General features: G+C 38.3%; 1 protein-coding gene across 17 annotated transcripts in view; it reads right to left on the minus strand.

Annotated features, from left to right (window-relative positions):
- Positions 1–22,016, minus strand: part of LOC102965268 (BEN domain-containing protein 5) — a 1,451,018-nt gene that overhangs the window by 525,266 nt on the left and 903,736 nt on the right. The window contains exon 2 of one of the 17 annotated variants that reach the window (XM_042997080.1): positions 16,906–16,963. The exons of 14 other annotated variants lie outside the window; for them this stretch is intronic. In XM_042997080.1, coding sequence (XP_042853014.1) covers positions 16,906–16,963 — 58 coding nt within the window. Of the gene's footprint in view, positions 1–7,643; positions 7,664–11,444; positions 11,500–16,905; positions 16,964–22,016 lie in introns of those variants that run through there. 2 more of the 17 variants (XM_042997086.1, XM_042997082.1) reach the window with 2 other exon arrangements.

A 22,016-nucleotide genomic window follows, 5' to 3' on the forward strand; every position in this document is an offset into this window, starting at 1 on the left:
GTCGGTTAAGTGTCTGCCTTTGGCTCAGGTCATGATCTCATGGTTCGTGAGTTCGAGCCCTGTGTGTCGGGCTCTGTGTTGACAGCTCAGAGCCTGGAGCCTGCTTTACATTCTGTGTCTCCCTCTCTCTCTGCCTCTTCCCGGCTCATGCTCTGTCTCTCTCTCTCTCTCAAAAATAAATAATAAACCATTAAAAAAAACTGAGAATGTCTTCTATTTAGAAGAATTTGCTCTAAGTTTACCAGGTACTTCAGTACCTATAGAGATAATGCCTTTTATTTAAGTTTATTTTGATCTACAAAGGAGAATTAATTGAACATGTCAACAATTTCTAACTTCTTAACCATAAAATACAAGTCTGAAGAAGACTGAAAGCAATGTTATGAGAAATAAAACTAATAAAGCCTGACTAGAAAAAATATATTCTTCATAAAAATAACAATGATATAGTACTAGATACACATGTAGCTAAGAAACTCGTTGAAGCATGTGAATGTGTGCTGAAAGTAACTGAATTGATTTAAAGAAAATAAATATAAGTTTTTCAAAAATATTGCTTTAATGCATATTGATATGTATTTATTTTATTTTATTTTGTTTTTTATTTAGAACAAATTTTGGTTTTGAAAATTGTTTTTTAAGTCCAATGTAGTCAAACAATTGGCAGCTAATACATGAATATTTCCAAAAATATACAAAACTTTATTTTTAGTTTCCTCATTCACTTTCAGTTGGGAAGATAAATCTTTGTGGTCCTATCCATTTGCCAACCTGATTGCTGTTCTTGAACATCTTAAAGTTACCTAAAATTCAGCCTGATTAAAGTCAACCTCTTGACCTCCTCCACACCCGGACTTCTGAAAATGCTCCCAACTCAGTAAATAGACTGACCATCTCCATCCATTCAACTGAACGCGACAAAAGCCTTAGAGGCAATCTTGATGTCTTCCTCTCTTTGTCTTTTTCCTTCCTTTTTTCATTCAACAAATTTTGCCTAAGAGCTTCCCGTGTTGCATTCTTCTAGATGGTGAGAAAGCAGAAGTAAAAAAAGAAATTCCATGCTTTTATGGAACTTAAATTCAAGTGAGAAAGAGATAAACAAATCAATACATGATATAGTGTAAGATAATGATAAGTGTAATGAATACAAATAAAGCAAAGTAACGGATAGTGAGTGATAGAGGGGCTATTTTAGTTAGGATGGTCAGAGAGGTAACCATTTAGTAGAAACTGACTGATACAAGGAAATGATCCATGTACGTGTGTGTGTGTGTGTGTGTATGTGTGCATGTGTATCCAAGAAAATAGTGGTCCAGAGGGAAAATCAAGCACAAAGGTCCAAGGGCAGGAATAAGTTTGTTATGTCTTTAGAATAGGAAGGTCAGTGTGATGAAACAGGAACAAGTGAGAAGGTGGTTGGTACAAAATTAATTAGGAAGGGAGGGTGGATCCAGACTACAGGGCACTGCAGGCCCTGACTGGAATTTTGTATGAGAAACCACAGTGGGGTAGAGATACTAAGGGTGATGAAATGAGTTGGTTTACATTTTCAAAGGGGCTCTGGAGTAGAAGAGTAGTCTGTGGTGGGCAGGAGGGGGATGACAGCCTGAGGCCAGTCGGATAGCTATTGTAGTGGTCCAGGAAAAAGATAATGATGGCTTTAGTTAGAGTGGAAGCTGTGTAAGAAGTTGCAGGATTTGGAATCTATTTTGAGGGTAAACACTATCGTATTTGAGGATAAACTGAATATGAGATGTGAAAGTAAAAGCAAAGTCAATAACGACATTAAGGTTTTGACCTGATATCATTTACTGAAATTGTTACATCCTCCATCTCATTAAGGTCTTTAAATTCTGTCTTTAGAAGATATCTCCAAACTCTACTTATCTCTATTTCCATGTTTTTCCTACTTTGCTGAAAAAGTCTCCTACACTGCCCAGCTTCCTTTTTCTCACTTTTCTCCTCTCCAATCCCCTCTCCACATAGTTTTTCACAGCTTAATTGGATCATGTCATTTTCCGTATTAAAACTCTTACACAATTTCCAATTATGTTGGAATGGAGATCCAAACTATTTAACATGACTTTCTTACTTCCTCAGATGAACCAAGTTCATAGTCTATCTCAAGACCTTTAAATACTTTTCCCTCTATCTATCCAGTTCTCCACACTAACTCCCTCCTTTTCCTAGTGACATCTACCCTTCATTTTTGTTTTACCTCAGATAATATCTTCCCTATCACCATCTAAATTAAACTCTCCTGTTAGTCTCCCTTGAAGCAACTAGATCCTTTCCCTAAAAGCACTACTTCAATTTATAATTACATGTGTATTTGTACTTGTTTACTTGCAGTTTATGTTTCCAGTAGGTTGTAGTTTCTATGTGGGTAGGGACAACATCAGTTTTTTTGCTCACCAGTGAATAACCTAGCATCTGACACAGTACCTGACACATAGTAGACTTATAGTAAATTTTATTAATTGAATGGAGTAAATATGTATGGGTGAGGGGATAATGACAGAGAAGGAAGGTAAGAAGGCTGATTGTTGGTGGCCTGCGTGGGACAAGGAGTTTAAACCCACAGTGGGCTACTGGGTTCCCAGCAGAGCTAGGTAGGGGTGGGTATTGTCATGGAAGGGCTTCTAACTTGTTCCATTAGTTAGATTTTGCAAGACCTCACACAGTGCCTCTCTCAGAGAAAAGATAAAGATATTAATCATCTAGACAAAGGCCTCCTCTCATTTCCTCTCTCACATAATGTAGTTCCCTGATTTATTTCTGGATTCTTCAGGTTTCTGCTTCCACAACCATCAGATCAGAGCTTTTAAGCCAGAAGATTCATTGTTATGCAGCACTATCATGTGAGGAGTCACCGGAAGGCCTTCCAGACTGTAAAAGTAGAACTCAGTGTGGTCTACTCAACAGGAGGGCTCTCATCATAGTGGCTTCCCAGTATAGAGTGGTTATAGGCTGTCCCCCCGTACTCACTGAGTGGGGCACTGCCAGGCTAGGCATGACCAAAGTGGGGGGGGGGAGGGGTTGGGGGCTTAGCATTAGATAAAGAAATATAGAGAAGCAGGACCATCTGGAGTATTTCTGATTCATTACTCAACCCGAAGTCCTAGTACAGGGAGTACCTTTTCACTAAGTAAAATGAACTGAGACCTCAGTAGAAAGTCTAAGGAATAGATCATGAGAGTAGATTCCAGTGGACTGGAGTCCAAGAAAGCCAGAAAATGTCCTAAATTCCAGGTTGCTACATCCAAGGAGCTTAGTCAAAAAGCAAAGTGAAAAGTTATCTGGTCCCCAAACTAGGTTCCAAGTGTAGGGGGATAGGGCATGAGAGATAGTGATGTTAGAGCCAAGAATGAGTCAGCAACAAAGAAAGTAGATTGCCAAGGGAAAACTGAGAAGGGACAGAGGCATGGATAGCAAGTGACTTCCAGCTTTCCAGGGCAAGAAGTACAATCACAGTCTTGAGTGGATTAAGATGTGATCAGAATCAGTGAAAGGAGGAGAGCAGGATTACTTTCCAGAGATAATATACATACACGGTTTCAAGCCAGGTCACACCAAATTATTCTTTCCTACTATGACAAAGGGAATGAGGAGTAAGACCTACTTTAACAGGAATGAAAGGCTGGCATAAATACATGGGGAAAAGAATGGAAATGTTAAGGAGATATCCCTTAGGATGTCGGTCTCCAGTGGATGAGGAAGCTGGACCAGGCTATTGCTCCATGTGAAAAGTGGTAATGACTTGATGACCTGTGGATGCATAAGGACTGGCAGGCTGGAAGGTATGGCATTTGAAGGAAGCAAAGCACTGACAAAAAAACAAAGACTGAGATATGACACAACCTTGGGAAGTTCTGATACAGAAAGGGTAATCTTCCATAATGGTGCCAGAAGAATTACCGAGGTTTTATGACAGCTGCCAAGACCCCAGAAGGACAGATTAAGCAACACACAGCAGGTTATCAGGGTCATAACAAGTGTTAGGTCAGGAATGGGGCCTGACACAGGAATCAGAAGGAAAGGCAAAGATCCATTATCCTGGCTAGGAGGCTGAATTAGGTTAGGACTTAGTCGTGATTCCAAGAAAAAATTCTGGGAAGGAAGGAACTTTCTGCCAGTGTCTCTTATGACTATGTACAGAATAGGACTGAACCCCTTACATGGCTGGGACTAAGTCTATAGGTAAGCTAAGTTGTAAAACCACAGGAGTCTACTAACAAGTGTCTAACTATGTCTAGCCTACTATGTCTATAATTACTTCTTTGGTCTCATTTCTTCTAGGAAGTTTTCTCTCCTTCACCACCAGTTATTCTCTTTCTCTGCCCCTGTGATCCGTGTATTACCCTATGATAACATGCATCAAACTTCATTATAGCTTAACATCATTCTTCCTTATCCCATTAGAGTGAGGCCATGTCTCTATTTGCACATCATGAAGCCCTAATGGCTAACCCAAGTTTGGTACATGTAATCACTACAAAAATTTATTGAATCAGTGAGTCAGTGAGTAAGTGAGTAAGTGAATGAGAGAGTATATAAGTCAGGGAGTAGCAAAAGATGAGGTTGAAAAGGCAGATAGGGACCAGATCATATGGTTGGTGCCTTGTAAGCCATGTTGTGGAGTAAAGACTGACCCTAAAAGAAGTGAAGAGCCACTAATGGATTTTAAATATGTTCTCAGTGACTCCCATACTCAAAGGCCATTGCCTTCTAAAGGGGCACTGGCTATGTTTCATTAGATCACTCCCTCACAAATTAACTGGTTAAAATGTTGGCTCATAGGAATCAGCTCTGACATTTTGGTCTTCATCACATGAAAGACAATGTCTAAGTCAACTTCTCAATACTCATCTTCTGCCTGTGAATGGTACAGACTCCTTTCTATACCATTGATCTTCATAGCTAAAAAAATATGTAAAAGAGCTTTCATACTTCAGTAGACTTATTAATCTTAGAAGTTCTAAATTCATGTATTTCACAACCTCCTACTTTTCAGAGTTATTATGCTAATCAAAATAATAAAATAGACTCAATCTTCTGGTAATTGAAATGAGTAAATGAACTTTGTAAGTCCTCTTCCTGAAAGTTAAGAACCAGAAGCATAGGGGGGTGAGGAACTTTTAATTTTCTTCCAACAAGAAATACATAATTGTTCTTTGAAAGATTTTCTTTGTAATCTATCTGGGAGGTCTATAAATTCTTTATACTGACACAACTATACACTTTTATAGAAAGATAGGATTTTTAGGCTTATATAGTCCAGTGTCTTCAAAACATTTTTTTTAGTTTCTTTAAAAGTGCTTTTTGAAAAGAAAGTTAGCAGAAAAGCACAATATATAAAAAAACCAAGCAAACACAAGGAGCATTCAGATGGCAAGAAATAAGGCAAAGGGGAGTTTCTGTTTGATCTGGTTCAATCTTTTCATTTTACAACTGAAGCTTAGAGAGGTAAGTGACTGGGCCAAAGCCATACTGGCTGAGAACTACTCTTCCAATTATGTTTGTTTTGTTCATTCATCAAACAATTGTTTATCAGGCACAGTTCTTGATGCTGAGGATAAATTAGCGTGTAAAACAAAGTTCACACTTTTATGGGAGATAATAGACAAATACTGTGTGTGTGTGTGTGTGTGTGTGTGTGTGTGTAGCAATGATCAGTGAGTGGTATGAAGGAAAAAAAGGCAGCATAAAGGAATAGAAAGTGAAGTAGGAGAATCACAAGTTTGTTCTATAGGGCTGTCAAAGAAGGCCTTTCTGATGAAGTCACATCAAAATGAAAGAAGGAGTCAGTCCAGTGAATTTCTGGAGGAAAAGTATTGCAGGCAGAGAACAGCAAGTGCCAGAAATGGCCCCTTGCTGGTCATGCTCCTGCAGGTATTTACCCAAGGGATACCAAAATACTGATTCAAAGGGACACATGCACCCCAATGTTTATACCAGCACTATCAACAATAGCCAAATTATGGGAAGAGTCCAAATATCCACCTACTGCTGAATAGATAAATAAGATGTGATTTATATATATACAAAGGAATATTACTCAGCAATCAAAAAGAATTAAATCTTGCCGCTTGCAATAACATGCATGGAGCTACAGTATATTATGCTAAGCAAAATAAGTCAGTCAGAGAAAGTCAAATATCATATGATTTCACTCATACATGGAATTTGAGAAACAAAACAGATGAACATAGAGGAAGGGAAGAAAAAGTAAGATAAAAGCAGAGAGGGAGGCAAACCATAAGAGATTCTTAAATACAGAGAACAAACTAAGGGTTTCTGGAGAGGAGGTGGGTGGAGGGATGGGCTAAATGGGTGATGGGCATTAAGGAGGACACTTCTTAGGATGAACACTGGGCGTTATATGTAAGTGATGAATCACTGGATTCTGCTCCTGAAACCAATACTACACTTATGTTAACTAATTTGGATTTAAATAAATAAATTAAAAAAAAACTAACTACAATTTCAAAAAAGAACATACACATAAAGCTCCTGACATACACTGGTGGTCCACTGTTGGAATCTATCAGAATTATTTACTTAACTTTCTTTGAATGAGGCATTCTTGTCATAGTTGGCATTAGTAAATTTTGGCTGCTCAGCATCTATTTCCTTTCCTTTAAAATTTTTTTTAATGTTTATTTATTTATTTTGAGAGAGAGAAAGAGAGCTCATGCAAGTAGGGGAGGGGCAGAGAGACAGGGAATCCCAGGCAGGCTCTGCACTGTCAGGGCAGAGATCCACGTGGGGACTGATCTCATGAACCATGAGATCCTGACCTAAGCCAATGTCAAAAGTCCGACATTCAAATGACTGAGCTATCCAGGTGCCCCCATTTTTTTTTTTAATTTAATGTTTATTCTTGAGAGGGAGAGAGAAAGAGATCTGGAGCAGGGATAGGGCAGAGAGAGAGAGACAGAGAATCCAAAGCAGGCTTCTGCACTGTCAGTGCAAAGCCCGACATGAGGCTCAAACCCACAAAGTGCGAGATCATGACATGAGCTGAAGTCTGACCACCAACCAACTGAGCCACCTAGGCACCCCCTATTTCCTTGTCTTAACAACAAATTATTTCCTATACTTAAATAACTCCTTCCTCATTGGGTACAGTTTGTTGGAGTCAAAAGGAAAGGCCTTGCTGTCCCATAGCTAAAGCACATGACCTTATCTGGACTAATCAGATATGACCTCCAAAGAATCTGCATTTTGAATAGAGAAACAATAATAATAATAATAATAATAATAAATAATAATAATAATAAAAGGCTTGGTGTTCCTTTATGTCCTGACCAGACTGCCCCACTCCAAGGCTGCTTTTGTGGCTTCCTTCCCTTGTGTTAAAGGTTTTCCCTTCTTGCTCACTCTAAGTCCATGTCTCTTTCCACCTCCCACTGATTCTGTAAGTCCCTAATATCCTGCAAATGGCATTTCCTTTTGCCAGAGTTAAACAGAATAGATTTCTATTCTTAGTAAGTAAAGAAACTGTATCTTATACATTTATAAATAACCAATTTAACTTGAGACAATGAAAACAGCACCAACATAAGCCATATTTGCCTTCTAGATAATTAGAATTATGTTGTTGAACAATAATGTTGATAAAGAAATTTTGAATTACATACATAGTCTTTGCCAACTCATTTGCCTCTCTGAAAAGCAATTTCTCCAACTAAAAAAACAAGAAGATTAAATTAAAAACCAAACAAAACAAGATGAAACTAACTGATCCTCTAAGAGTCCTTATTGAATTGACATTCTAGGATTCCAAAGACTATGAGGTTATGATTCCAAGAATTTCACTGTAATTTTATTAGTTTTATATCTTCAAAGCTCTAAACAAAGACCAGTAAAAAAAAAAATTCAGATCATATAATAGTCTCAAATCACACTATAAACAGTTGCCTATTTCAACTCCATGTAAGAGTAGCTCAGACATTCAACTGCTTATTGGGTTGAATAAGAAATAAGAACATAGTAAGGGAGCTATGGTGTGTCCACTGAAAAATGTCATTTAAGATCACATAGTCAGTGGTAGTTAGGCTTCAATTCCAGAGGCTAACACTTAAGCAGAATACTACCCTACTAAGTAGCAGAGCTAGGTAGGGTGTTCAGGAAAGGAGTCCTCAAGAGAGTGGCTTCAGGCTGAATTTTGACAGTGGAATAAAATGGCATTTCATTCAAATGAGAGGAAAGATTTCTTAGACAGAGGGAGTGTATATGCAAAGGACCAGAGATGAGAAAGCACAAGATGTGTTCAAAGGAACTGGACCATGTAGCTGAGGTATAGGTTTTATATAGGAATCACTTAAGAAGTGTCTGATGAGAAGCCTAAATCCAGTTGTAGGGGATGGGATGGGGTTTGAATGTCAGACTAAGGAATATAATCAATTAAATGTATCATACATATGCTCTACTTTCTCCAAGTAATCTTTCCTGCTTTGCATATGCATCCTCTGCCTTGCATATGATGGCCAAAGGAAAGACAAGATCCAGATAATGTTATCAGAGTTCACATAGTAGACTTGGAGAAGTGTTAGCTAAAATAGAATAAATGGGTAGGTTCCTGTTCCAAGTAGGACTATCAAACAGCAGCCAGCTTCCTATCAAAAGCTTTCACAACTAGATTAATCCTTTTTAAGAGAGTTCTAGGGGGTGTCCTGAGTTAGGTCCGGAATTTGGGGAGGGCATGGGCAAGTGGTGGTTAAGTGTGGAAAGAGGAGGGCTGTGACAATACAGTGGTTAGAAAATCCAGGCCTTTCTCCCTGAGCTGGTCTTCCGTCTTGAAGCATAAAACTTCTCTGAGAAAGTGTTGTGCAAGCTGACAAGTTATTTCAAAAAGGGTGGGGCGGGGGAGAACAGAAAAAATAAATCCTGTGAACTGAAGACAAAGGTGATAGGATCAAGAGGTAAATGTAAGGAGAAAGGTCTTAAAGGAAGATTTATTAAAGAGCATGGCTTGCATCAGTCCTAGAGGCAGGAATAATTTGGAAAATAAATTCAGCAATGTTTCCTGTCTTTTTGGGCTGAGACCTTACAAAATGTCATATTTCTCAAAAATGAGTCCCAGTCCACCCCAGGGCTCCCAGCTTGCCCAAGATGGATTCCCAGCACTGCAACTGCATGTTTATAGGAATGAGGGTAATAGAAATGGCAACTTTGCTCTTTCTGGCTTAGTTTTGGTCAGAAATTGCATCTCCATTTACTTGAAAATCAGTTGGAATATAGCTGTAGTGTCCATGTTACTGGAAACAGCAAAGCCTTAGCTGATCAAAAGTGCTTTAGAATGCTGAACAGCCCGCATAGGCAGCCTGCAGAGAAGAGAACTGCAGCCCTGCCTCTGAGGTTAGTATACCCCACCTGGCTATCTCCAATTTCAAAATTTAGTTAATTCTCAATTTCCTAACTCATTCAAAGTAGATCTGTAAAGATAATGCAAAATTCAAGCATACATTCAGTACCTTCTCCATGTAAGCATTTTTCTAAGTACTAGATATTTGAAGATAAACAAGACACAATCCTGTCCCTTAACACCGAGAAATTCAGTTTTGCAAGAGATACAGGCATCATGACCATGATAAGAAGTGTCCTGAATGCTGTGATAGAGGTGTGTGCAACGTGTAATCAGAGCACAGAGAAATTATGTATAATGTAGGGGGTTCATCCAGACCTTTGAGCTGAATCTTGGTGGAGGGACGGTTAGGAGCTCACCGAGAGATAAAGGGATGACAAAGGAATTTCTAAGCAAAGATAAAAGCGTGGGAAGATGGAGTTGGATTGTGCACACCATTTAAAGGAACAGATTTTTAAAGTACTATCAGATGTTTTTACATATCTGCTTAAAGACTCCTAGTGCCTTTCCACTGCACAAAAATGTTGGAAAGTCAAACTCATCACCACGATGTCATCTCCACCTGCTTCATCTTTCACTGCTGTCTTTCTTTCCTCCTTTGCTCTAGCCCCTCAGGCCTTCTTTCTGTTCTTCAAATACATCAAGCTCAGCCCTATCCCAGGGCCTTTTCATTTGCTCTTCCCTCTCTCTCAAATGTTCTTCCCTCAACTCCTTCTCATCTTTCATATCTCATCCCATTGTCACCCTGACAAGTTTTTCCCAACCACTTAATTTAAATTAGACTAACTGCAGTCACTCTCATCCCCCTTTTTTATTTTCTTTGTAATAAAAAACATCTGAAATTTTGTTTCCTGCCACTAGAGCATAAGCTCCTTGATTACAGATACTCTCTGTCTATATCTTCAGTGTCCAGAAGTTCCTGGCGCAATAACTGAATTGAATAGATGAATTCAATGGTGATGAGAACCTTGCATTAGTATGCAGGGCACCTAATGAAGGCAGGTAATAGATAATATATAATATTATGTATAGATTATATAATATATAGAGAGATAATATATAATAGATATAAAGGTAAGTGAGACTGGCAGTGGTCATTATAGTAATAATATTCACCAATTAGTGGGCATTTTCTGTGTGCTGGGTTCATGCTAAGCCAATTACCTTATTTAACCCTCACAGTAATTTTGGGCTATAAGAACTCTCTGCCTCATCATTTAATGATGAAATATTTGAGAGATAGAGAGGAATTTACTAATATGTCAGGATCATATTGCTCATGAACACCAGAACTAGAATTTGAACCCAATCTGACTCCCAAATCCACAATTTAACAATTCAGTGAAGAGGGGTGATTAGACTGTAATCTCTCTCAAGCTACCTCAGAATCTTGCCATCTAAGGGGTCTTCTACAAATGCATGCTTGTAAAGGAGTGTATCATTCTGGAAGGGATGTCTTTGATGGCAAATTGTGGAGAAGCGACAAGTCAAACCTAGAGTAGATCTTAAATCTTGCCGTCAGATAGTCAGAAATTCTCTCTATGCTTAAACTCCATATGTACTGACCTTGGACAAACACCTAGGGCAATATATCCACTTTTACATAAAAATCCAGAAAAATTGAAAGCCTATTTGTTTTAGAACAAACACTTGGATAGAAAGGACAAATTCAGCTAATCTCCTGGACCTTTGACCTCATGATGGCTAAAAATGGCATTGTGTATGTGTGTGTGTGTGTGTGTGTGTGTGTGTAGTTCTAGATCCAAAATAAATCTGAAGTGAATTATAGAAATGTATAGAAATAGAAATATAAGTAATAAGCAAAAGAGAAAATGAAGACAAGATATCATAGGCAGGAAAATAAAAGCTTGAAGCAATAATATTACAAACAGGTGCGTACCATAAAGTCCTATGTACTTATTGAAAGCAGGCTTAAAAAAAAAAAGCAGGCTTTAAATTTGAGCTTCCTAGTAGCCAAAGCAAAAAAAGAACTATAACCAGTCATATGATTCTTAGAATTCATAAAATAAAAAACAATCCAGTTGCCTGGGGGAAAAATAAGCCAGTTACTCACAATTTATTTAGAATAAGACAGCACAGAATTTGAGGTTCCACTTTGTTTCAAATTCCTGGAATATAAATAGTACACTCTGGTAGTTAAAAGCATAATCTTACTTCCTACAGTCAAGTAAGTGGAGGATAGATCTGATATGCTCTTTTGCAAATTAAGAAATTGTAAAACTGTGTATTGCCTACATGGCCAAAAAGGAACATGTGGATAGGGTCAACATTATCAATGGAAAAATACACCAGATCTCATCTAATGCACTGACAACTGGCATAAAACTGTGGAATTTTCAGTTCTCAATTTTAAATAAGATTATATGTTTTCTCTTTTAATTAGAATAAAATTTTCATTGGAATTGTTGGCCACTGAATTGAGCTGGCCAAGGGCTTCCTTACACATCAAAGAGACAAAATTTTGGAAGTAACTATACATTTACTAGGGAGTGCATTCGACCTAAACTCTAAAATGCCACTTTGAGAAAGGGGAGTCTGGAAAAGTTCCCTGTTCAGTGATTGTGTTTTAATAAATAAAAAGACAGCTGCGATGAAGAGAAAGCAGCATATGGGATAAAAACCCTACAAGTAAATTGTCTCCAGAACGTTGCAGTAATCCCCGTGGCATGTGCTTCCTAGAGAATGATGGGACGTTTGTCAACACACGTAGAGCAAACAATAGGAAAAGATTCCCATATATAATTCATCTCTCTATCAAGTTAAATACACAAATACCTCAGTTATGGGTTGGCACAGACTAAATATTTAAAAGCTTCCCACAGTGCTCCAGGTCCTCATTGTTGCCATTCCAGACAACAGGAAACAAGCATTTCCCTCATTCAGAGTCACAGACAGACACCTCTTTTCTCTTGGTCAATATGCACTATCATTTTACACTGGCTGTTAGTACTCTCCTTGGCCAGAAACAATTATGGAGAGGCTTCAATCTAGAGGGAATACACCCAATTATACTCATAGGTGTGCCTGATTTTTAAATTAAGTATAGGATTCCACTCTTCTTTATTCCTTAAAGAGATTTTTACTATAACATCTATAGCATATTATATATATATATATATATATATATATATAATATATATATATAACACACTATAACATCATCTATAACAATGAGCATGTGTGCGCATGCGCATGTGTGTGTGTGTCTCCTCTAAGATAGAAACCACTTGAGAATAGTAGTTATTATTAGTAGTTGTTTTGGTACACTCAACACCTCTCACATAGGGGATGCTTAAAAGCTGAGTACAAATGAATGAATGACTACAAAAAGATTCCCCCCCCCCCATAAAAATACTTGATTTTTGAGTGCTTAACACCATCACTATCACCTCACTAATCCTGTGTTCTATGCTCCTCAACAGACCTGATTTAAATAATCAAAGTTACATCAAGAATACTTCAAACAATATATTCTGTGTTAAGATTTTTACACATAATTTCTCAGTTGAAATCTAATTCTATTTACAAAACTACTTCACATGAACATTTTTTGAATCAGAGTCACTATATAAACCATCTTTTCCACTGCTGTGTTGAGTCCTCCATATAGATTTGAAAAACAAGAGTGAAAATTAGCCAAGCACATGCATGATAGATTCTTACTAAGTCATTATTTAAAAATCATTCATTCGGAGGTGCCTGGGTGGTGCAGTCAGTGCACTTGGGCATCTGCCTCTTGGTCTCCGCTAGGGTCAGGATCTCACAGTTCGTGAGTTCCAGCCCCGCACTGGGCTCTGTGCTGATGGTGAGGAGCCTGTTTAGGATTCTGACTCTCCTTCTCTCTGCCCCTCTCCCACTTGTGTGCATGCTTTCGTGCTCTCTCTCTCTCTCGCAAAATAAATAAACTTAAAAAAATTAAAAATCATTCATTCTTTGAGTAACCACTTTTTTCCAGAGCAATTTGTTTCTTTAAAAGGAAGACTTCAAGACATTAAGATACAATCTATGTAAATAAATGTTAACTAAAAATAATGTCAGCTGTCATTTGCATCATATGAAATATTGTTGAGAGCTGAAGAAAACAATCATTTTGCTTCCAAATTCATTCATTCCCAAAAATGATCAAGATGAGAAAGAAAGGGTGGGGTGTGTGTGTGTGGGGGACAGTGAGTTCCTAACACTGATAAACATGATCATTTTAATATTAACAATTAACATTTATTAAGGGATTATTATATAACAGGACTGTTATATTCCATTATTATTATATGCCCCCTTTAAGAATGAGAAAATAACTTTGAAGAGTTAAGTAATTTCCCCAAGTTCACGTAGCTGATGAGTGGTGGAACTAGAATCAGAATCCTGATGTGTCTAACTCTAAGCCTGAACACAAAACCCAGATCCAAATAGTCCTGTCTCACCAGGGCCTCACAGAATAGTAGGGCAGAGAAACAGGGTCTGTGAGCTCCTTGAAGGCCAGAATGCATGCTGTCCCTGTTCTATACTCTGATCCAATCCTGTGGCTTTAAAATCCAGTTAGATACTCTTGAATTTATATTTCATGCTCTACTTTCCTCCTGAGCTTTAGACATGAATTTAATTGTCTATAGACACCTTTGCTTGGATGTCTAGTGGACATCTCAAACCTAACATGTCTGAAATAGAATTGTTGATTTTCTTTCTTCAATTGCACTAACCAGTAATTGAGGCCATAAACCTAGCGGTCATGGCTCCTCTCTCTAGCACCTCATATTAAACCATAAGCACATTCTTTTGACACTGTCTGAGACATACCTCCTGAAACCAATCACTTTTCAGCACTTCACCTCTGGGACCCAAGCTCTATCAGCCCTCCCTGGACCACTGCACTTACCTCCTTACTAGCATACCTTAAAGCACCATTTTCTATCTCCTGGGCCACTAGCAGCTTCCTTGGCCTGAGCCCCCCACCCCCCCATCTTTCTCCTGGATGACTACAGCAACCTCTTTGATGACTTCCTAATTTCACTCTTGCTCTTTACCCTTCTCTGGCCCCTTTAGTCTACTCTTTAGTGGCAGCCAAGTGATATTTCAAACAAAAATTAGATTCACATCACTTCCTTATTGAAAGCCATCTAGTGGCTTCCCATTAAAAACTTAGGGCAGGGGTGCCTGGGTGGCTCAGTCAGTTAAGAGTCCGACTTCGGCTCAGGTCATGATCTTGCAATCTGTGAGTTCAAGCCCCGCATCGGGCTCTGAGCTGACAGCTCAGAGCCTGAAGCCTACTTCAGATTCTGTGTCTCCCTCTTTCTCTGCTCCTCCCCCACTCATGCTCGGTCTCTCTCTGTGAAAAATAAATAAACATTAAAAAAAATTTAGGGCAAAACCTGAAGTCCTTACCACAGTCTACAAATTTCTACATATGGTCAAACTGGCAGCCATTTCTCAGATCTCATTCTTACTATTTACTCAGTTCTGCTCAGTTACACTGGTCTTCTTACTTGTTCTCATCACTGGGCCTTACTCCATGCTGTTCCTTTTGCCTGGAATGTTTTTCTCTAGAGCTTCATAAGACTCACTCCCTTATTTCATTCAGATTTTTGTTCAAATGCCCCACATTATCTAAAATATTCCTCCTTCTATAACTCCCTATTTCTCCTTCCTGACTTTTCTTTCGGCCACTGATCAGTACCTAAAAGTATACTATATATGTTTTTTTTTCAAAGCATTGGTTTTTTTTAAGTTTACTTATTTATTTTGAGAGAGAGAGAGAAAGAGAGAATGAGTGAGCAGGGGAGAGGCAGAGAGCAAGAGAGAATCCCAAACAGGCCCAGCACTGTCTGTGCAAAGTCTGATGCAGGGCTTGAACTCCTGAACTGTGAGATCATGACCTGAGCCAAAACCAAGAGGTGGATGCTTAACTGACTGAGCCACCCAGGCACCACCTATTATATTTGATTTGTTGTGTGTCTTGCCCCCTAATATTAAAGTTTCATCAGGGAAAAGACTTCATTTTATTCATGATGTCTCCCTAGGTTTTAGGACAGGGTCTAGCACTCAGTAAGTAATCAATAAATATCTATTGACTGTATGCTGTTTCTCCAGGGTCCAATAAAGACTTGACACATAATTTGTGCAAAAACATTTGTGAAAAAAAAATGGGCATGAATACAAAGGGTGGTAGGTGAGTGAGATATGTTTGGAGCCAGCCAGACTCAAGGTTGCAAGGTGAATTCCTACCCACCCCCCAGCTTTATTAAGGTATAACTGACAAACAGATTTTTAATATATTTAAACATACAATGTAATTATTTGATACATTTATCTATTGTGAAAGAACTTGACACATCTGCATATCCCATATTTACCTTTTTTATTTGATGAGAACACTTACCTTCCATACTGTCTTAGCAAATGTCAATTATACAACACAGTATTATCAACTAGAGTCACCATATGATATATTTAATCCTCAGATCTTCTTCTTCTTATAACTGAAAGTTTGTACCCTCTTACCAACCTCTCCTTGGCAACCACTTTTCTACTCCCTGTTTTTATGAGTTCATTTTATTTTTAAGATTCCACATATAAGTGATACCATGCAACATTTGTCTTTCTCTGTCTGGCTTATTTCACTTAGCAAGGTCACTCTTAAAGGTCTCTTTAAGGGATGTGTAGAGAGTCCAGGTGAGAATGGGTGAGTAGGCACAGAAACAGGCTCACTTTGAAAACTTACCCCTTGCAATGTGGATACTTTATTATAGAATCCTACCCAGGTAATTGAATCCCGCCCAGATAATGGTGGAGTTGGTTTTGCATTATGGAGAAGGGATTGAAATCTCCATTCATCTAGATTGGCTTTTGGCTTCGTTTCCAAAATTAGCATTTTTGCCAAGTAGCTCCCAGCCTGGGTTTAAATATCTCTAGTGCCTAAAAACTCACTGTCACATTTACCAAAACTTTGCCTGCTCTATTGATTCCCCCACATCATATATTCTCCTGTGACAAATACAGTGTTAAGCAATACAGAAAAAAAGGAGAGGAAACCAGTATTTTCAGACCCAATTTATTTAATCCTCATAACAACCTGGGATATAGAAATTTTTATCCTCAGTTTAAACATAATATGATTAAAGTCTAGAGAGATGATGGGACTTGCTCAAAATTTAGTACTTGAACTGAGACAATGTCAAGATTTTTTGAAAGCAAAGCAAAACAATGCAAACAAACCAAACCAAAACCAAGGTAAACAAGTAAACAAAACACCACTTGGTTAATACCCACACTCAAACTAGCTAATGCATAAGAGAGTTTAAAGCAGGACTATTTTCAAAGGTAGAAACCAGAGTGTAGGAAAATCAGGATGGATACTGTACCCAGAGCCTAGATACCACCTGGAGGCAGAAAGGGGTGGGAGTGGTTACTAGACCCTGGAAGCTGAGGGGCAGGGTTGAGAGGGGCCACTACAGCTACTGTGACAAGGGACATAGCCAGCCATTATGACCCCTCAGGGAAAAAACTAGAGAAATACATACCACAACTTTACATTTCTTCCTCTTCTGTCTTTTGGCAGTATCTTGAATTGTCTGCAACCTAATATAAATCATAGGCCAAGGGAGACTGTTGATGTGATCCATACAGGTGGGCCCGAGGGGTGAGGTGTAAAACATGGTAAAAGGGTGGAGATAAGATCAGGAGGGACAAATTGAATATATCCTGCATGCCTACTTAAAGAAGGTTATGGAAAGCTATAAATAAACCTGAATTTGGATTATACTGCTTTCTCTAAATTGCCACATTGTATGTTTTAACCTGCCAGACTCTTGTTTTGTTCACTATAATAAGATTCTCTTTCAATGATTATTATTTTGCAATTACAGCCCACTTTAATGAAAATTATGTGCTTTTTTCATAATAACTTCTCTAAAAATTCCTCTTCGGTACTTTCTGAACATCCCATAGTTCTTTCAAAGCATTTATATATAGCCTTTTTTTAATCGTTTCTCTAAAACAATTAGAATTTCATTATTATATTTGAAATTTTAATATAGTCATTATAATGTCAAAGGAAACTTCTCTGAGACACATTCATATTTTCATATTAATGGAAGTACTGTTATAATGTTAATAGAAAAATGGGTTTAATCAATTATTTAATTCATTCATTAACTACATATTACCTCCAAACTCAAGGGAATGTAAAACAAACAACTCATTTAAAACAACAAAAAGGATTGAGCTTTGGAAACTTCCAAGATATAGTTAGTAACTTTAAATCATTTTTATCTGGAATGACTAATCCAATAGGAGGAGAAAGAGCATACTATGTGAAAAGAACACAGCCCTTTGGGTTAGAGAGACCTGGAGTAAAGTCCCAGCTGTATAGTTGATGAACTGTGTGATTTTGCAATGTGTCTTAAAGACTCTGAGTCTGTTTCTTTGTCTACAAACTGGGTGAAATATGTATCTCACAGTTATTTGAGGATTGTGGTAAATAAAATATGCAAAGATTATGAGTCCTTGGCACCTTAAACATGCTCAGGAAATAGAAGGCATCATCTGTTGATTTTTATTCTTAAATAGGGCTTGTTTCAGATGTCCTTGCTACCTTTCCACTTAAGAATTGCTTTGCCTTCATCTCTCACACCCAGAGCCTGAAAGGAGTCTTTGCTTTCTCCCCTCTGGGTCCTGACCTATCATTCTTTATTCCTCAAGACAAAGGCACTTGTCATGCCAAAGGCCCCTACCCTCCAAATGTATTTCTTTGTCTTAGCATAGAAAAGGAAACAAAGGCCAAAAGTTTATTGTTTGTTGGTTGGTTGGTTGTTTTATGCCTCCAATAGAGGAGAAACCACTCCCCAGGTCTAAGGCACTCTAAAACCCAAAGCAGGGGCAGAGGAGTTGGAGATAGGAAACCTGAAACCTTCAATCCATGCTAAGCACAATCTTTCCATAGGGAAGCTGTCAGTAAAGGAGGTTAGATTTAGGGGAAACAGTATTGTCATAAGTAATATCATTATTTCAATTTTAGAAGGTAAGAGACCAGATCAAAGTCAAACCATATTTTTATTGAGAGGAGGACCATAGGGGCAGGTGTCAATGATGCTAATCTATAAGATGTGCTCAACATAACTGAAAGTATAATAAGGTGATGGAACACATTGCATGTAACAGAACTATCTACCCTCTAACTCTTTATCTTAAGATAAAGAATGATGTTCTGAATGTGAAACTCAGTAAATGGGGAGCAAAAGACTTAGGAAGCAAGTCTAAGAATAGGTTTGTTGGGCTAATTTTCTCAGGTTCACTTTGCAGCTTTGGCCATTTCTTTATCCAAAAATTCTGTGAGTTCAGGCTTAGATGGCCTTATTGTTCTTCCTCACTTGAGTTACCTCACCAAACTTGCCTCTAACTTTCCAATTATTTCCTTGAGCCTCATTTTCCTCATCTTAAAAAAAAGGGAACTATGATATTTTAAGGCTATTACAAAGAATAAGAAAACAGATATAGAGCATCTAGACTATTACTTAGGTAATAAATGGTAGTTGTCATTATCAATTCTGTTTGTTGTTTTTCTTTCTGGCATCGTCATCAGATTACCTTGCAATCGTCTATTTTCATATCTGTCTTTCCCATTAGACAGTGAACAACTTAAGGGCACGCGGTTCACATCTGTTAACCTCTGCATTATCACCGCTTAGCACAGGTCTTAGCACAGAGAATACTCTAACATTTGTCAAAAGAATGAAAAAGGAAATGACTCTCTCCTTCTCTGAACACTTCTCTGACTGCCCAAATGCTTCCGGCCACCTGAATGGCACTTGCAGTTTATTCTGCAGATGAGAGTGGTAAAGAAGGCCCTTTGTAAAGCTGACCTTTAGGTTTTGGCTTCACTTGGGCATTTTTTCCTTCTTTTGCTCTTATTTCACAGGCAGAGAGATGGTATGAGACATCAAGGGAAAAGACATCAAATCCTGGAGAGCTTAGATGCAATTTGCACCTCCACAAATTGCCCTGAGGACCTTAAGTCGCAACTAATTATCACCAGTAATTAGAACTGCTTTTCAGAGAGGCAGATATAGTGTCCTGTAGGGAACACCCCATGTTCCTCAAAGAGAAATTCAGATGGGACAGATGTCACTCCCTTCCCAGCATCCTGGGATGTTGACGAGGGGGCTCCAGTAGGCTTCAGTGACTGACCCAGAGACTTACTGCCTGGACTAACAAGATACTACTGACAAGGACAACAGAATGCATCTTGAAAGTGTTCTGAAATTTTAAAAGTGCTTTTACTGCCAACATCTTACTAGATTCTCAGACCAATCCTATGACAGAAATAAGATCCATGCATTTGTTGTACACCTACCATTTGCAATTTATTCTGCTAACCATAGAAAATACATTAGTAAACCACCCCGTAAAATACTTGTCTTTGCAGAATTTGAAGATTTCATGCAAGAAGCAGTAGGCAGTATGTCAGTACAGACCAATGTGATCAGTATTATAATAAAAGTATAGGTAATTATGTTAAAAAAATATATATATCCCCATGCCATAAAAATGGTTATGTGACCTGGTAACTTGGAGGAGATAGCATTTGATCGTCACAGCAAATGCATGTAGTAATACCTTCAGTGTAAGAATAAGGAAACTGAAGCTTACAAAAGTTGCTTGTGGCTACATGGTAAATAGAGAAGTCAAAATCAAAACCTAAGGCCTTCAATTTCAAATCTCTGGCTTGTTCTAAGAGAGCACCTCTTTTCAATATTGAATTTGCCTCTATAGCTTTTTCACAACTGTTCATCTAGCACATGCTTGAATACCTTTAGTGACAAAATGTTTATCACCTCAGAAGGCATCCCATTTAGCTGTTGGGTAGAACTCATTTTTTTAAATGTTCTTCCTTAGCAGAAATACCAATGAGGAGAATTATTGTGCTTAGAGAGAGGAAAGGGAGGGCATGGGCATAACTGTGGATACAGAAAGTTTGACTTTCCAGATAGTTTTGAGCTGGACAGGAAACAAGAAGTCTGGCTAAAGTGAAAAGTATAGAATAGACTAAGAGTAGATGAGGATGTGGAAAACCAGAATTCTCATACATTGCTCATAGGAGTATCACCTGGTAGTACTGGTAGTATTTATAATGTGAAACATATGTGTGGTAGGCTGCAGAATGTCAGACTCTCCAAGGATGTCCACATCCTAATCTCTGGAAACTATAAATGTTACCTTAGATGGCAAAACAGACTTTGCAGATGTGATTAAATTGGGATCTTGAGAAGGGGAGACCATTCTGGATTATCTGGGAGCGCCTGATATAATCACAGGGGTTCTTATAAGGGAGAAGGCAATGTAAAGATAGAAGCAAAGAAGGATTTGAAAAATGCTATGCTGCTGGCTTTGATAATGGAGGAAGGAGCCATGAGCCAAAGAAGGCAAGGAATGTAGCTCTAGAAGCTAGAAAAGGCAAGGAGACAGATTTTACACTGGAGTCTCCAGAAGGAACCAGCCCTGTCAACACCTTAATTTTAACCCCATAAGACCCATTTTGAACTTCTTACTGCCAGAACTGCAAGATAATAAACTTTTATTTCTTTAAGCCATGAAGTTTGTGCTAATTTGTACAGCAGTGACAGGAAACTAATACAATAAATATATTCAAATGCCGACTAAATCTACTCTTACATCCCCAATAGAATACATGCATATGTGCACCAAAAGACATATACAGTAATATTCTACAATACTACTTGTAATATACACAAATAGAAAGTACCCAAGTGCCGTCAACAGTATAATGGATAAATAAATTGTGGGACTAAGTCAGGATAGTGGTCATCCTTGGGCAATGGAGCACAAAGGGTGCTTCTGAGATGCTGGTAATGTTCTGTTTCCTGATTGGGGGTACTGGTTACATAGGCGTATTCACACTGAAAATTCATCAAGCCATATTATTTACAATATGTGCACTTTGAAGAGTATATATTGTACTTTAATAAAAAGCTTAAAAACAAACCAAAGTTCAACGTGCTGATGCACCTGGATGGACCCTCCGGAGGTCACCCATGAATGTCACGAGGTTAACAGGCATTTCCCTAGGGTCTATTGTTTGAAAATGAGAAAGCCTTTGACTCTAAGCAAAAATTTAACAAGATGTGCTACTTTTAGGCTTCCGGAAATATCTTTCATGCCTGTTATTTAGGAACATTCCTACTATGGACTTCCTGATTCTATGGACATATTATTCCACCTGGTTGAAAAATTCAGCATGCTGTGTGCTGTGATGGAGTTATATGATTGTTTCTGCAAGGACAAGGTAGCTCTGTCATGGTGAAGCAAGATGGGTCTGGGACACCGAGATGTGGATTTGAATTCTGGCTCTGTCACTGATTTGATAGATTATGACAAGTCACTTCATTCCAAGATCACCTGTAAAATGAGTGGCTATAAGATTAACTATAATCTGTAAGAATTAAACGTGATATGTGAATACCTCCAGCTCCTTGCCTGGCACCTACAGAAGTTCAGCATACATGCATTATATCTGACCAAGGAGGAAGATTTCACCAAGGAATGCATATGGAGGGGAAGAGGTGGAGTATGTCTGATTATATCTGAGCCCTGGTTGTCTGGACAAGGAAGACAC

The sequence above is a fragment of the Panthera tigris genome, chromosome C1 (assembly GCF_018350195.1).
Source record: "Panthera tigris isolate Pti1 chromosome C1, P.tigris_Pti1_mat1.1, whole genome shotgun sequence".
NCBI classification, from domain to species: Eukaryota; Metazoa; Chordata; class Mammalia; order Carnivora; family Felidae; genus Panthera; species Panthera tigris.